The sequence below is a fragment of the Sminthopsis crassicaudata genome, chromosome 1, assembly GCF_048593235.1.
Source record: "Sminthopsis crassicaudata isolate SCR6 chromosome 1, ASM4859323v1, whole genome shotgun sequence".
NCBI classification, from domain to species: Eukaryota; Metazoa; Chordata; class Mammalia; order Dasyuromorphia; family Dasyuridae; genus Sminthopsis; species Sminthopsis crassicaudata.
The window spans coordinates 142,971,507-142,989,737 of record NC_133617.1 but is presented as its reverse complement, the minus strand read 5'-3'; the positions used below and the strand labels follow the sequence as shown (position 1 = coordinate 142,989,737).

Genomic DNA, 18,231 nt, shown 5'->3' with positions numbered 1-18,231 from the left:
TTTGATTCCCTGGGGCAGGTCTCTCATTTCACTCAGCATAGTTCCAAATAGCTCTCCAGAATGGCTGGATGTATTCACAATTCCACCAACTATGTATCAGTGTCCCAGTTTTCCCACATTCCCTGACATTCTACCCAATCTGACAGGTGTGTAGTGGTATCTCAGAATTATCTTAATTTCTAACACTGTACCACTTGGTCCATAAATGTTTAGTCCTGATATTACTTCATTGTCTATGATGCCTTTTAAAAAGATATGACTTTATTTCTTATCTCTTTTAATTAGATCTATTTTTGCTTTTGTTTTGTCTAAGATTAGAATTGCTACACCTGCCTTTTCTACTTCAACTGAAGCATAATATATTCTGCTCCAGACTTTTACTTTTAGCCTTACTGTGTGTCTTTCTCCTATCTATCATTCAATAAGTCCTATTAGGGGCTTAAAATTTTGCTGATTACACCTATTAAATTTTTCTCCTACCTAGTTCTTTTCATTCACCAACCCTAGTTCAAAGCTTTATGTCTCCTAATCTTGACTATTATAACACCTTCCTAAAGGATTTTTCTACCTTCAAAACTAAAATATGGTTCCAATCTAGAGTAAATTTAGTTTCTTCTCTCCCCTATTTGTATTTTCTTGGTCCCAGAAGACAAAAGGAGTAGCAATCAGAGGAAATTGCAAAGAAGGAAATTTGTACTAGATACAAGGAAAAGCTTCCTAATAACTAAAATTGTCCATAAGAAGAATGTACTGGCCCACATTGTAAAGCCATCCACCAACACTAAGGGTCTTTAAGCAAACAATAGATTACCATGTGTTACATCATAGAAATTTTTTTTTTTAGAAAGTAATTTGACTAAAATTCCTAGGAGGTTCCTTCAAAATTTGAGATGCTAGGATTAAAAAACTAGAATTTCTATTAAGATCTAGGATAAAGAATTACTGTTTCAAACACCCATTTTCTCATCTTTATATTTTACAGTGAACTCTAGATTTAGAATGAGATTATATATATATTATATGTAGAATACCTTGATGAAAGTATGAAAAAAGAACAAATTGTTTTCTATAGCTGACCTCTTCATAATTACAAAACTGATAAAAAGTTACAGAGAATATAAAAGTTCATTATTTGTTGATCATTAAAAAAAAGCATTCTGAAATAACAGAGCATCATGAAACTTTTTTTCTATACAGCATCTCTGATTAATATGTGGTCATTAATACATGTCACTACAGAGAAAATGCCTTATTAACAGGTAAGGCATAAAATGTAATCTGGCTGAATCTTTTTATCAAGTAAGATACTTTACAAAGAGTCTACATGGAAGTTTTCTTATAAAATATTCACTATAAGACACCAACAAACAGTCATCCAGCCCTGCTTGAACATTTTCAATGAGGCATGAAGCTGCCACTTTGCAAGGCAGCTCATTATATTTAGGATAATTATAGTTGTTCGAAAGTTGTTCTTTAAACCATTCCTATGTATGCCTCTTTGCAACCTCTACACTTCTGGCTTCAAATCTTCAGTCTAAATAGAATAAATCTAATCGATCTGGAAAATGAAAAGCTTGAGTCCTTTAAAATAGCTCTCAGACTTCCGGCTAAGATGGTGACATGGAGGCAGACAGCTGCTTGAGCTCCTCATTTTCTCTCAGAACTTACTTCATGACAAGCCTCAGACTTAATGCTTGACCCAGAAAGAAATCCACAAATAATCACCAAGAGAAGACATCCTTGAAAGTCGCCAGAAAAGGTCTGTGTTTGCTCAGGGGAGGGTCAATCAGACTGGGGGCAGACTGAGGGCAGGCAGCTCACACAGCTCAGACCAGAGGGGGAGGGGTACAATCTCTGCCGTTTCTGCAAAAAGACTTTTTCCCCAGTGTGGATACTCCGTCTTGGCAGCAAGCTAGGAGGAGCGGAGTGGGTGAAAACATCGGAGGTGAAGATTAAAACCCCAGAAAGCCAGCGTCTCTCAGAACCCGGCCACCCCCAACCCCCACCTGGACTGACTAAGCGCATTCTCAGAGCCCCAGAGCAAAGACTGAGTACAGTCATTGCTGTTCTGTTAGTGGCTCTCTGCTGCCCTACCCCCAGTCTGTGGAGGAAGCCCATTAATACCATCCAGCCCCATCCCCCCAAAAACAGACCTATTGTTTCTCTTGTCAATTTGTTTTCTTCGATTCTTACTCTGACAAAATGAACAAAAAATTCAAAAGGACTCTTAACCATTGACAGCTTTTGTATGGAGAGAGAGCAGACTTCAAACACTGAGGAGACTAAAAACAGACTGTCCCCAGAGGAATCCCCTAAGGGGATATGAGCTGCTCCTCAATACAAAAGAATCTCATAGAGGAAATCAAAAAGGCTCTCACAAGAGAGCTGGAAGAGAAATGGGAAAAGGAAAGGGAAGCTTGGCAAGAGAGCCTGGAGAAATCATCCCATGCATTCAAAGACAGAGTGGATAAAGAAATCAAATCATTGAGAAACAAGATTAGTGAGCTGGAAAAGGTAAACAACTCCAAGGAAAACAGGATTAGTGAGCTGGAAAAGGTAAACAACTCCAAGGAAAACAGGATTAGTGAGCTGGAAAAAGAAAACAGCTCTCTAAAAAATAAAATGGATAAAATGGAAAAAAATTCCATAGAAGATAAAAACTCAATTGGACAATTACAAAGAGATATAAAAAAAGTAAGTGAAGAAAATACATCATTGAAAATTAGACTGGAACAAGTAGAAATGAATGACTCAAGGAGAAACCAAGAGGTAGTCAAGCAAAACCAGAGAAATGAAACAATTGAAAAGAATGTCAAGTACCTTACCAGAAAGACAACAGACCTGGAAAACAGATCCAGGAGAGACAATTTGAGGATAATCGGACTCCCTGAAAAATGGGAGGAAAAAAAAGACCTTGGACACCATTTTCGAGGAAATTATCAAAGAGAACTGCCCAGACATTCTGGAAACAGAGGGTAAAATAGACATTAAAAAAATTCATCAATCACCTACTGAAAGGGACCCTAAAATCAAAACGCCAAGAAATATACTGGCCAAGTTCAAGAACCATCAGACAAAGGAAAAGATATTGGAAGCTGCTAGAAAAAAAGCAATTCAGATATGGAGGATCCACAATAAGGATAATCCAGGATCTAGCAGTGTCCACATTAAAAGAACGAAGGGCCTGGAACATGATATTCCGAAAGGCTAAGGAACTTGGTATGCAGCCAAGAATAACTTACCCAGCAAGAACGAGCATCATTTTCCAGGGAAGAAGATGGACATTTAACAAAATAAATGAATTCCATCTATTTTTGATGAAAAAACCAGACCTACATAAAAGGTTTGATCTTCAAATACAGAACTCAAGAGATTTCTAAAAAGGTAAAAAGAAATCTTGAGAACTATACTTCTGCCAAAAAAATATGTAAAGAACATATGTACAATTTGTCTTAGAAACTAGAGGTGGAAAGGAAATTACATCATAAAAAAGTGTAAAGTGATGGTACTACATCTCATGAAGAGGCAAAGGTAACCTATTATATCTGAGAGAAAGAAAGGAGGGAGATGAACATAGTGTGTATCAATAGACATATTCGATTTCTGGTGAAACTTCTTCCACTTCATTGAAAAGTGAAAGGGAAGGAGTAAGCTAAGGGGAAGGGAATACAGAAATTTCGAGGAAAAGGGGTAAAATAAGGGGAGGAGGGCTGTTCAAAAGTTTAATACTGGGTAGGGGGGGTAAGAGGGAAGGAAAGGGGAAAAGCATAAGCAGGTGTTAATAGGATGGCAAGCAATATAGAATTAGTCCTTCTAACCTTAAATGTGAATGGGGCAAACTGCCTCATAAAGAAGAAGCAGTTAGCAGACTGGATTAAAAGTCAGAACCCTACTATATGTTGTTTACAGGAAACACACCTGAAACAGGGTGAGACATTCAAACTAAAAGTAAAAGGGTGGAGCAGAACCTATTATGCTTCAGGCAAAACCAAAAAAGCAGGAGTAGCCATCCTCATCTCAGATCAAGCAAAAACAAAAATTGATCTAATTAAAAGAGATAAGGAAGGGCATTATATCCTACTAAAGGGCAATATCAATAATGAAGCAGTATCAATATTAAACATATATGCACCAAGTGGTGCAGCATCTAAATTCTTAAAAGAGAAATTAAGAGAGCTGCAAGAGGAAATAGATAGCAAAACTATAATAGTGGGAGATCTCAACCTTGCACTCTCAGAATTAGATAAATCAAACCACAAAATAAATAAGAAAGAAGTCAAAGAGGTAAATAGAATACTAGAAAAGTTTGATATGATAGATCTTTGGTGAAAGCTAACTGGAGACAGAAAGGAGTATACTTTCTTCTCAGCAGTTCATGGAACCTGTACAAAAATTGATCATATACTAGGGCATAAAAACCTCAAAATCAAATGCAGTAAGGCAGAAATAGTAAATGCATCCTTTTCAGATCATAATGCAATGAAAATTACATTTAATAAAAAGCCAGGGGAAAATAGACCAAAAAATAATTGGAAACTAAATAATCTTATACTAAAGCATGATTGGGTAAAACAGCAAATCATAGACAATTAATAACTTCACCCAAGAAAATGACAATAATGAGACATCATACCAAAATGTGTGGGATACAGCCAAAGCAGTAATAAGGGGAAGTTTTATATCTCTGGAGGCCTACTTGCATAAAATAGAGAAAGAGAGGGCCAACGAATTGGGCTTACAACTAAAATTGCTAGAAAAGGAACAAATTAAAAACCCCCAGACAAACACAAAACTTGAAATTCAAAAAATAAAAGGTGAGATTAATAAAATTGAAAGTAAAAAAACTATTGAATTAATTAATAAAACTAAGAGTTGGTTCTATGAAAAAACCAACAAAATAGACAAACCCTTAGTAAACCTGATTAAAAAAAGGAAAGAGAAAAAGCAAATTGTTAGTCTTGAAAATGAAAAGAGTGAACTCACCACTAATGAAGAGGAAATTAGAACAATAGTTAGGAGCTACTTTGCTCAACTTTATGCCGATAAATTCGATAACTTAAATGAAATGGAAGAATACCTTCAAAAATATAGCTTGCCCGGATTAACAGAGGAAGAAGTAAGTAGTCTAAATAGTCCCATCTCAGAAAAAGAAATAGACCAAGCTATTAACCAACTTCCTAAGAAAAAGTCCCCAGGACCAGATGGATTTACAGGTGAATTCTACCAAACATTGAAAGAACAACTAACTCCAATGCTATGTAAACTATTTGAAAAAATAGGGATTGAAGGAGTCCTACCAAATTCCTTCTATGACACAGACATGGTACTGATACCTAAACCAGGTAGATCGAAAACTGAGAAAGAAAACTATAGACCAATTTCCTTAATGAATATTGATGCTAAAATCTTAAATAAGATATTAGCAAATAGACTTCAGAAAATCATCTCCAGGATAATACACTATGACCAAGTGGGATTTATACCAGGAATGCAGGGCTGGTTTAATATTAGGAAAACTATTAGTATAATTGATCATATTAATAATCAAATTAATAAAAACCATATGATCATCTCAATAGATGCAGAAAAAGTATTTGATAAAATCCAACATCCATTCCTACTAAAAACGCTTGAGAGTATAGAAATAAATGGACTATTCCTTAAAATAATAAGGAGCATATATTTAAAACCTTCAGTAAACATCATATGTAATGGTGATAAACTAGAACCTTTCCCTGTAAGATCAGGAGTGAAACAAGGTTGCCCACTATCACCATTACTTTTCAATATAGTACTAGAAACTCTAGCCTCAGCAATAAGAGCTGAGAAAGAGATTCAAGGAATTAGAGTAGGAAATGAGGAAATCAAATTATCACTTTTCACAGATGACATGATGGTATACTTAGAGAACCCCAAAGACTCTGCTAAAAAGCTATTAGAAATAATTCAGAATTTTAGCAAAGTCGCAGGATACAAAATAAATCCACATAAATCCTCAGCATTTTTATACATTACCAACACAGTTCAACAGCAAGAGATACAAAGAGAAATTCCATTCAAAATAACGGTCGATAGTATAAAATATTTGGGAATATATCTACCTAAGGAGAGTCAAGAATTATATGAGCAAAATTACAAAACACTTGCCACAAAAATAAAGTCAGATTTAAATAATTGGAAAGACATTCAGTGCTCTTGGATAGGCCGAGCGAATATAATTAAGATGATAATACTCCCTAAACTAATCTATTTATTTAGTGCTATACCAATCAGACTTCCAAGAAACTTTTAATAACCTAGAAAAAATAACAACAGAATTCATATGGAACAACAAAAGGTCGAGAATTTCAAGGGAAGTAATGAAAAAAAATTAAGTGAAGATGGTCTAGCTGTACCTGATCTAGAACTGTATTATAAAGCAACAGTCACCAAAACCATTTGGTATTGGCTAAGAAATAGACTAATTGATCAGTGGCATAGATTAGGTTCACAGGGCAAGATAGTGAATAAAAATAGCAATCTAGTGTTTGACAAACCCAAAGATCCCAAATTTTGGGATAAGAAGTCATTATTTGACAAAAACTGCTGGGAAAACTGGAAATTAGTATGGCAGAAACTAGGCATGGACCCACATTTAACACCACATACTAAGTTTAGATCAAAATGGGTCCAAGATTTAGGCATAAAGAACGAAATCATAAATAAATTGGAGGAACAGGGGATGGTTTACCTCTCAGACTTGTGGAGGAGGAAGGAGTTTGTGTCCAAGGGAGAACTAGAGACCATTATTGATCACAAAATAGAAAATTTTGATTACACCAAATTAAAAAGTTTCTGCACAAACAAAACTAATGCAAACAAGATTAGAAGGGAAGTAACAAATTGGGAAAACATTTTTACAGTTAAAGGTTCTGATAAAGGCCTCATCTCCAAAATATACAGAGAATTGACTTTAATTTATAAGAAATCAAGCCATTCTCCAATTGATAAATGGTCAAAGGATATGAACAGACAATTTTCAGATGATGAAATTAAAACTATTTCCGCTCATATGAAAGAGTGTTCCAAATCACTATTGATCAGAGAAATGAAAATTAAGACAACTCTGAGATATCATTACACACCTGTCAGATTGGCTAAGATGACAGGAACAAATAACGATGAATGTTGGAGGGGCTGTAGGAAAACTGGGACACTGATGCATTGTTGGTGGAGTTGTGAAAGAATCCAACCATTCTGGAGAGCCATCTGGAATTATGCCCAAAAAGTTATCCAAAAGTGCATACCCTTTGACCCAGCCATACTACTACTGGGCTTATATCCCAAGGAAATACTAAAGAAGGGAAAGAGACCTGTATATGCCAAAATGTTTGTGGCAGCCCTTTTCATAGTGGCTAGAAGCTGGAAGATGAATGGATGTCCATCAATTGGAGAATGGTTGGGTAAATTATGGTATATGAATGTTATGGAATATTATTGTTCTGTAAGAAATGACCAACAGGAGAAATACAGAGAGGCTTGGAGAGACTTATATCAATTGATGCTAAGTGAAACGAGCAGAGCCAGAAGATCATTATACACTTCAACAATGATACTGTATGAGAATGTATTCTGATGGAAGTGGATATCTTCAACCTAGAGAAGAGCTAATCCAATTCCAATTGATTAATGATGGACAGAATCAGCTACATCCAGAAAAGGAACACTGGGAAATGAGTGTAAACTGTTATTTTTGCCTTCTGAACCCAATTCTTCCTGTGCAACAAGAAATTCTGTTCTACACACATATATTGTATCTAGAATATATTGTAATATATTTAACATGTATAAGACTGCCTGCCATCTGGGGGAAGGGGTTGGGGGAGGAAGGGAAAAAATCTGAACAGAAGTAAGTGCAAGGGATAATGTTATAAAAAATTACCCATGCATATGTAATGTCAAAAAAAAGTTATAATTATAAAAGAAAATTAAAATTAAATTAAAAAAAATTTTTAAAAATAGCTCTCATACCTCTTTTGAGTATTTTCTTCTCTAATTTAAATACCTCTAATTTCTTCAGACTCTCTTTGTATAACATACTCAAGGTCCTTCAGTATTTTATAATTCTGAATACTATGAAGTTTATCAACATTCTTCTAAAATACAGTGATAATCCTAGCTTTTGGGATAAGAATTCGCTATTTGATAAAAACTGATGGGAAAACTAGAAACTACGCACTGACACAACACCACACACTAAGATAAAGTAAAATTTATCTAGGTCTAAAGAATGAGATTATAAATAAATTAGAAGAATATAGGATAGTTTACTTCTCAGACCTGTGGAGGAGGAAGGAATTTGTGACCAAAGTAAAACTAGAGACCATTACTGATCACAAAAGAGAAAATATTGATTATATTAAGTTAAAAAGTTTTTGTACAAACAAAACTAATGCAGACAAGATTAGAAGGGAAGCAATAAACTGGGAAAATAGTTTTTACAGTCAAAGGTTCTGATAAAGGACTCATTTCCAAACTACATAGAGAATTGACTCAAATTTATAAAAAAATCAAGCCATTTTCCAACTGATAAATGGTCGAAGGATATGAACAGACAATTTTCAGATGAAGAAATTGAAACTATTTTTAGGTGCTCCAAATCACTACTGATCAGAGAAATACAAATTAAGACAATTCTAAGATACCACTACACACCTCTCAGATTGGCTAAGATGACAGGAAAAGATAATGACGAATATTGGAGGGGATGTGGGAAAACTAAGACATTGATACATTGTTGGTACAATTATTAATGGATCCAACCATTATGGAGAGCAATTTGGAACTATCTTCAAAAAGTTATCAAACTGTGTATAACCTTTGATCCAGCAGTGTTCCTACTGGACTTATATGCCAAAGAGATCTTAAAGAAGGGAAAGGGACTTGTATGTGCAAGAATGTTTGTGGCAGCCCTCTTTGTAGTGGCCAGAAACTGGAAACTGAGTGGATGCCCATCAATTGGAGAATTGCTAAATAAACTGTGTTATATGAATGTTATGGAATGTTATTTTTCTGTAAGAAATGATCAGCAGGATGATTTCAGAGAGGCTTGGAGAGACTTACATGAAATGATACTATATAAAATTAGCAGAACCAGGATATCGTATACACTTCAACAACAATACTATATGATGATCAATCCGATGGATGTGGCTCTCCAACAATGAGATGATTTAAACAAGTTCCAATTGTTCAGTAATGAAGAGAACCAGCTACATCCAGATAGAGAACTGTGGGAAATGAGTGTGGACCAAAACATAGGATTTCCACTCTTTCTGTTATTGTTTGCTTACATTTTTGTTTTCCTTCTCAGTATTTTCTACCTTCCTTCTAGATCCAATTTTTCTTGTGCAACAAGACAACTGTATAAATATATACACATAATTTGTGTTCAATATATACTTTAATATATTTAACATGTATTGGACTACCTGCCATCTAGGGGAGGGGATGGGGAGAAGGAGAGGAAAAGTTAGAACAGAAGGTTTTGCAAGGATCAATGTTGAAAAATTATCCATGCATATGTTTTGTAAATAAAAAGCTGTAATAAAAAATAATAAAATACAGTGCATAAAACCAAATATAATACTCCAAATGTGGTTTGATCATGACACAGTAAGCATGACTATTGTCTCCTTATTTCTGGAAGCTATGCTGCTCTTAATACACGCCAATATCACAATAGTTTTTTAATTGCAACATCATATTGCTGAATCTTAGAAAATCAGAGAGTTTATTAAAAACTCCCACATCTTTTTCAGGCAAATTTCTGTCCAACCATGTTATTCTAAATTATACTTGTGAAATCAACTTCTAAAACCCAAGCATATGATTCAGCATCTATCCACACTGAATTTCATCTTGTTAATAATATAGACCTAAAAATTCATCACTATCTGATCATAATACAACATATAAAAGACAGTGAGAATCTCTAATATTTATATTATTGATGATCATAATAGTAATTCACATTTATACTTAGAGGTTTATAATCTTCCTGTGAAATACATAGTACAAATACTATTTTTTCCATTTTATAAATGATGAAACTGAGAGGTCAAATATTTGTTCATCATTACCCAGTTAATATCCAATGTGTAATTTGAGTTCTAGTCTCCTGACTCTACATTTAGTACTCTTAAAGCTCAATCACTGCTAAACAAAGCAAGTAATTTTTTTCTTTTTTTTTTTAATTTCTATTTTCCCTAGTTACATGCATGTTTTTGATTTAAAAATGAACATTCTTTTTTTTTTTTAACATATTTCCTTATGAATTATGTTGGGAGAGAAATATCAGAACAAAATGGAAAAATCACGAAAGGAAAAAAAGTAGTAAAAAAAAGTGAACACAACATGTATTGATTTACATTCAGTCTCCAAAGTTTTCTTTCTGGATGCAATTGGCATTTTCCATCCAAAGTTTATTGGTATTAATGGAACTTCTCTTTTGCTACAGGGCTTTGTTAGTAACATATAGAAATGTTGATGATGTGGGTTTAATTTCTATTCTGAAATTTTGCTAAAACTGTTAATTATTTCAAATAGATTTTTGGATAATTCTCTAGATATACCATCATATTATCTGCAAAACTATAAAGAGATAGTTTTATCTCCTCATTGCTTACTTCAATTCTTTTAATTTATTTTAATTTTCTTATTGCTAAACCAACATTTCTAGTACAATCTTGAATCATAATGGGCATCCTTGCTTCAACCCTGATCTTACTGGGAATGCACCTAACTTCTCCCCATTACAAATAATGCTTCTTGAAGAATTTAGAAAGATGATGCTTATCATTTTAAGGTAAACTCCATTAAAGTAAACTGCTCTCTAGTGTTTTTAATAGAAATGGATGCTGTATTTAGGTTTTTTCTGCATCTATTGGGATAATCTTATCATTTCTATTGTCTAGTTATTGATATGGTCAATTATGTCAATAATTTTCTTTCAACTGAAACAGCCCTGAATTCCTGATATAAATCCTAATTGGTCATAGTGTAATACTTAAAATTTTTAAATCAACATTCATTAGGGAAATTGGTCTGTAATTTTCTCTCTGTTTTGACTCTTCCTGCTTTAAGTATCAGCACCATATATGTATCATAAAAGGAATTTGGCAGAACTCCTATTTTATCTATTTTTCCAAATAGTTTATATGGTATTAGAATTAGTTGTTCTTTAAATGTTAGGTAGAATTCACTTATAAATCCATCTGGTCCTGGAGGATTTTTTCTTAAGAAGTTCATTGATGGCTTGTTCAATGTTTTGGTTTTTTTCTTCCTAAGTTAGGGTTAAATATTTGGTTTCCTCTTCTGTTAATTGTACAATTTATACTTTTGTAAATATTCATTCATTTCAAGTTGATTGTCAAGTTTGTGGCATACAGCTGGGTAAAATAGCTCTTAATTATTGCTCTAAATTTTTCTTCATTGGTGATAAATTCGCTCTTTTCATTTTTTATGCTGGTAATTTGGTTCTTTCTTTCCTTTTCCTAATCAAATTAGCAAAAGGTTTAAGTATTTTGTTGGGGGGGTTTTCATAAAACTGATTCTTAGTTTTATTGACTAATTCAATAATTTTCTGACTTTCAATTTTATTAATCTCTCATTTGAGTTTCAGTATTTCTAATTTGATATTTAATTGAAGGCTTTTAATTTGTTGTTCTTCTAGCTTTTTTAGTTGCTTGCCCAATTCACTGATTTCTCTCTATTTTATTCATATTAACTATTTAGAGATATGAAATTTCCCATAAGAACTGCTTTGGCTTCATCCCAAAGATTTTGGTAGGTTGTCTCATTATTGTCCTTCTCTTGGATGAAATTGTCGTTTCTAAGATTTGCTGTTTGACTCACTAATTCTTTAGAATTGGATTATTTAATTTACAATTGGTTTTTAGCCTATCTTTTCCTGGCCCTTTACTGAATATATTTTTTTATTGACTTGTGATTTGAAAAGAAAGAATTTAGTATTTCTGCTTTTCTGCATTTGATTGTGAGATTTACTATACATGGCCAATTTTTGTGTAGGAGCCAAGTAGTGCTTAGAAAAATCCTTATTCAGTTTTCTCTAGGGGTCTATCATAAAGTTTTCTAAGATTCTATTAATCTCCATTTCTTTCTTGTTTATTTCATAGTTAGATTTGAGAGGGAGAGGTTGAAGTCTCCCACTAATATAGTTTTTCTGGTCTCCCACTAATATAGTTTTGCTGTCTATTTCTGCCAGAAACTGGCATAACTTCTCTAAGAATTTGGATGCTATACCACTTGATGCATATATACTATGGTATCCTTTAATAAGATGTAGTTTCCTTCTTTATCTCTTTTTATTAGATCTATTTTTGCTTTGGCTTTATCTGAGATCAGAATTGCTTTTTTTCTTTTTGCTTCAACTGAATAATAATAAATTCTGCTTCAGTTTTTTACCACTACTCTGTATGTATTGTTTCAAATGTTTCTTGTAAACAAAATATTTATCCATGCAGCTATCTGCTTCCATTTTATGGGACAGTTCATCCCATTCACATTACCAGCTCTGCATTTCCTTCCATTCTATTTTCTTCCCTCTATATACTTCTGTTCTCTTTCCACACAATCCATGCCCTCCCTTCTATCTAACCTCTCTCTCTTTTCTTTTTCCTTTTTCCTCTTTCCTTATAGCGTAAAATAAATTTCTATATCCAACTGAGTAAAGATGTTATTCCCTTTTTGAGCCTAAAAGGATAAGATCAAGATGCAGACAATGCTCATCCTTTTCCCTTCTTTCCCTCTACTGTCTTTTGTGCCTCTTCATGTGACTTAATTTACCTCCTTTTACCTCCCCTTTTCTCTTCTACTGGGATAATACTTTTTCTACCCCTCAATTTTTTTTTAAAATATCATAACATCAAAATCAACTTATACTCATACCCTCTTCTCATACCCTCTTCTTTCTATGTATAACCCCTTTAATGCCCTAATAAAAGATACACTTCTCAAGATTTACAAGTATTGTTTTCCATGTAGTGATGTAAACAGTTTAACTTTTAAATAATATGTGGGTATTCCCCCCTCCCCCCTGCTTTCTTGTTCACCTTTCTATGCTTCTCTGGAATCCTGTATTTGAAGAACAAATTTTCTGTTTAGTTTTGGTCCTTTGGGGAAAAAAAAAAGTGATTTGAAAGTTTCTTAATTCATTGAATATCCATTTCCTCCCCTGAAAGATGATACTCAGTCTCACTGAATAGTTGATTCTTGGCTGTAATTCAAATTATTTGTCTTTTGGAATAGTATTCCAGGCCTCTGATCCTTTACTGTAGAAGTTGCTAGATCCCAGGTAATTCTGACTATAACTCCTCAATACCTGAATTGTTTTGGGTTTTTTTCCCCTAACAGCTTCCAGCATTTTTTCCTTCAGAATACAGATTTGGGGTTTTGCAAAAATGTTTCTTGGGGTTTTCCCTTGGGATCTCTTTCCTGAGGTGATCAATGGATTCTTCCAATGACTATTTTGCCCTTTATCTAATATATCAGGAAAGTTTTCCTTGATGATCTCTTTTTTTTTTCCTCCACAGTATATATGCATGAGTAATTTTTTTTTATAATATTATCCCTTGTATTCATTTTTTCAAATTATCCCCCCCCCTCCCTCTACTCCCTCCCCTTGATGACAGGCAATCCCATACATTTTACATGTGTTACAATATAACCTAGATACAATATATGTGTGTAAATACCATTTTCTTGTTTCACATTAAGTATTAGATTCCGAAGGTATAAGTAACCTGGGTAGATAGATAGTAGTGCTAACAATTTACATTCACTTCCCAGTGTTCCTTCTCTGGGTGTAGTTATTTCTGTCCATCATTGATCAACTGGAAGTGAGTTGGATCTTCTTTATGTTGAAGATATCCACTTCCATCAGAATACATCTTCATACAGCATTGAAGTGTACAGTGATCTTCTGGTTCTGTTCATTTCACTCAGCAACAGTTGATGTAAGTCTCTCCAAGCCTCTCTGTATTCGTCCTGCTGGTCATTTCTTACAGAGCAATAATATTCCATAACTTTCATATACCATAATTTACCCAGCCATTCTCCATTTGATGGACATCCATTCAACTTCCAGTTTCTAGCTACAACAAAAAGAGCTGCCACAAACATTTTGGCACATACAGGTCCCTTTCCGCTCTTTAGTATTTCTTTGGGATATAAGCCCAATAGCAGCAATGCTGGGTCAAAGGGTATGCACAGTTTGATAACTTTTGGGGCATAGTTCCAAATTGCTCTCCAGAATGGCTGGATTCTTTCACAACTCCACCAACAATGTATCAGTGTCCCAGTTTTCCCACATTCCTTGATGATCTCTTGAAGAATGCTACTTAGAGAGTCATTAGCTTCCCTTTGCTCACTTCCAGTTTTTGATATATAATTTTCTTCAGTTAGGTTTTAATATCTTTTTCCATTTGATTAGCTTTATTTTTCAAGGTGCTGTTCTCATCATCTGATTTTTTTTTTTTTTTTTTTTTTTTTGCATTTGGCCACCTGTGTTTTTTAAGGAATTGTTTCCTTCAATCAATTTTTAATCCTTCCTTTTCCAAACTGTTGACTTTCTCCTGTATACATCTCCTTTCTTTTCCTTTTCTTCTACTTCTCTTATTTGCCTTTTAAAATCCTGTATGAGCACTTCCAAGAAACCTCTTTGGGCTTGAGATCACTTCATATCACCCTTTGAGATTTCTCATGTGGGCATTTTGTCTTCCGAGTTGATGTTTTGGTTCTCCCTGTCATAGTAGTGGCTTTCTATGGTTAAAAGTTTTTTTGGTTTTTGGGTTTTTTCCCATTTTTTTGGTTATATTTTTTTTCTTTCTTCCTATTTTGTGACTTTTAAGATTGAGTTCTGCTCCTGGGACAAAGGAGTTATCCCAGTTTCTTGTGTAGCTGAGCCCTGGCTTTGAGTACAGGAGCGCTTTGTGTTTGGTGTCTTGCTCTCCAGGCAATAGACTGGTTTCCTGGGCTAGCAATTTGCCTTTAGTGCTGGGACTGGAGGCTGCCCTACTGGTCAGCTCTGCTATAATCAGGATCAAGGGTCTCAATTGTTGATCTGTTGTGATTAAGATCCTCTTGCTGGCTTTCCCAGACACTGTCCAAGCTGGGCTGAACACCCCTCTCACCCTGTGAGACTGACATTACTTGAAGGCCATCTAATCTATCTTGAATTGGAGAATGGTTTCATTCAGACTTTGTTCAAAAGGGAAACTGGAAGAACTCAAGAAGCTTCCTGGTTTCACTCTTGCCATCTTGAACCACAGGACTTTGACAAAGCAAGTATTAAAAATAGATATAAGTACTCTAAGACTGTTGCACAGCATGAGCAATCAAAATTACATGGGCCAAAATAGAACAAATCCCTATATAAAATAATTTCTACTATACAGTAGATAGAATGTCAGGCCTAGAGTCAGGAAGACCAGAGTTCAAATCCCACCTCAGATACTTAGTGACTGTCTGACCCTAAGTAAATCACTTAACCCTTTTTGCCTCAGTTTCCTCATCTGTAAAATGAGCTGGAAAAGGAAATGGCAAAGTGCTCCAAGACCTTTCCCAAGAAAACCTTAAATGGGATCACAATGAGTCAGACATGAATGAATGAATGGATTAAACAATATAGATGAACTAAAACTGATGGATGAGTGATTAATGAAACTAAAAATGGAAGTAGACAAATGAAAGGCACAAATAATCCAGTTCACTGATACAGTCTACATTACTGACAGTTATATTATAAAGCCATATTTCTCCTTCTGAGAACAGTGTGATCTTCAGGCATACCTAGTAATTTTTTATATAATCTATGATACTGTGGCTATCGAATAGTGCTAAATTACAATACTGAGAGTAATTATGATAGTGTATGAGATTTAATTCTTAATTCAATTAATCAATCATGAACTTATATAATAGTAACATAATTATATGTACATATCAGTCTTTTTAAAGTTAACACTAACATAAAGCATATCCAGTATCAACTTGAATATAGTAACAAGACAATTTGGCAATTGTCTTGAGCAACTCTAGAAAAATTCTGCTTAGGTCAGTTTTGGCAAATTGAGTCATTATTAAGGGGCCATGTTGAGTAAAACTAACATTTTTGGAAAAATAATGGATAATTACAAACCGAATTTTCTTCCTCCTCTTCTAGTTCTCGTTGCTGTTCTTCGTGTCTTTTGGCCTTTATGTCCATAGCTTCTGTGATCAGGTCTCTTAGAATTGATACTTGTTTGGCATTCTTGATAAAAGGATGCTAGGAAGGTAAAATTATACAGCATAAATACAACAGACTTTTCTTAATTCCATCTAACAGATGTTAAAAACAACATGTAAATGTAAATCAGGATCATATGCTTCAATTGTAAACATTTTTTAGTATTTTTTGTAATAAAATAATTAAAAGCTTAGGTAACAGAACAGATAATCTTTCAGCTGCTCTGGAACTAAAAATTGTGCTTTTCTGTTTTTTTAAAAAACATCAAAATATAAGCAAATGCAACCATGTAACTAACAATTGCATTATACTTGGGGTATAATTGTCCAAAGGAAGTGGGCATTAGGTAGTAAATAAAACATAGTAGTGATTGTTTGACATAAAAAAATAAACCTATTCTAATATTCAGTTACAGTATTTAATTAATCTTAACAAACTGACAGCACAAATTAGTAGTCAAAAGAAGAGCAACCATTTTTGTTGCCTTTTTCAGCAGATTTGTGTTTTAATATGTCTTGAGTAATATAATCATTTCTACAAGTGAAATGTGAAACAGTTAAAAAAGAACAACTATTTCTTACAGCAAACAAATACAGTCCTCATTTCAAAACTATGTGAAACTATTTTAATACTCTTCATAGAGCACATAAATAGGATATATGTTGTATGTGTACCTTTCCATGCTAAAACTCCCATAAACTGGCTGTATAGTAGTTAAGACATGTAATTCCTATCCCTCTAAAGAACAATAAAAATCCACCAAGAAAGAACATACATACAGTTCTAATAGTTGTGTGGAAAAGCAGTAGTGTTTTGGAGGAAGGGAAGGTGAATAATGTAGCTTTGAAATTTTATTTCCATGCTTATATATGGAAGAAGCATTTGTTAATTATATAAGCAAAATGCTTTCAACATACTGCTTAAAGAATTATTACAATATTAAAATCTTCTCTAAAACATTTTTTAAAAGTATAGAAAAGAATATAAATGCTGAAAGGACATATTCATCAACATACTGTTATGCTGGATAAGGGCTGAGAAAAAGGTGTTGGTAATACCTTTTCAGAAAACTGGTAAAATAATACAGAGGGGCTACATTTAATACATAGTAGTCTCATCAGTCACAGGATTATGAAATCAAAGATTTTAAGGTAAATGTCATCTAGTTTACACTTTCAGTAGAATATAAGTTCCTTCCTTTCTTTTTTCTCAATAGTATTTTATTTTTCCAAATACATGTAAAGATAGTTTTTCAACATTTTTGTAATACTGTGTTCCAAAATTTTCTCCCTCTCTTCTATTTCTCTTCCCTCCCCAAAACAGCAAACAATCTGATATAAGGGAAGTGTGCCATTTTTTTAAACATATTTCTGTATTTGTCATATTGTGCAAGAAAAATCAGACCAAGAAAGAAAAACCATAAAAAAAAGAAAAAAAAAAAAAAAAAAAAGCACATGTGGAGCCTTAGTGAGGCTGTTGGATCAAAGGGTATGCATAGTTTTATAGACCTTTGGGCATAGTTCCAAATTACTTTTCACAATGGTTGTATCATTTCACTTCCATTAACAATGCATTAGTATCCCAGTTTTCCCTTATTCCCTCTGCATTTATCATTATCTTTTCTTGTCATTTTAGCCAATTTGAAAGGTATGAAGTGGTGTCCCAAATGAGAGTGGTATCTCTATGATTCATCTTTCACCTAAAAAGTCACTTCTCCCCAAATTTCTCCCATCAAATTAACTGTCCTTTTTTCAATCATATCACAGTCTCCAAATATTTATATGATTTGTCATTTTTATCTTATCTTTATTATTCATAAATCAGTTATAAGCAAATTAGTTGATATGTCATCAGGTTTTGCAGCTCTTGAGTTCTCAATATGGTAGTCACTCTCTTTGGTGCCCTTAAAATTAAGTTTATTCATATTCAATTTTCTCTAATTTTTA

General features: G+C 33.7%; 1 protein-coding gene across 15 annotated transcripts in view; it reads right to left on the bottom strand.

The window, feature by feature from the left end:
- The window catches only part of STK3 (serine/threonine kinase 3), a 502,315-nt gene that overhangs the window by 217,134 nt on the left and 266,950 nt on the right, over window positions 1–18,231 (bottom strand). For all 15 annotated transcript variants that reach the window (XM_074268483.1, XM_074268592.1, XM_074268524.1 and 12 more), the window contains one exon: window positions 16,199–16,324. In XM_074268483.1, coding sequence (XP_074124584.1) covers window positions 16,199–16,324 — 126 coding nt within the window. The remainder of the gene's footprint in view (window positions 1–16,198; window positions 16,325–18,231) is intronic.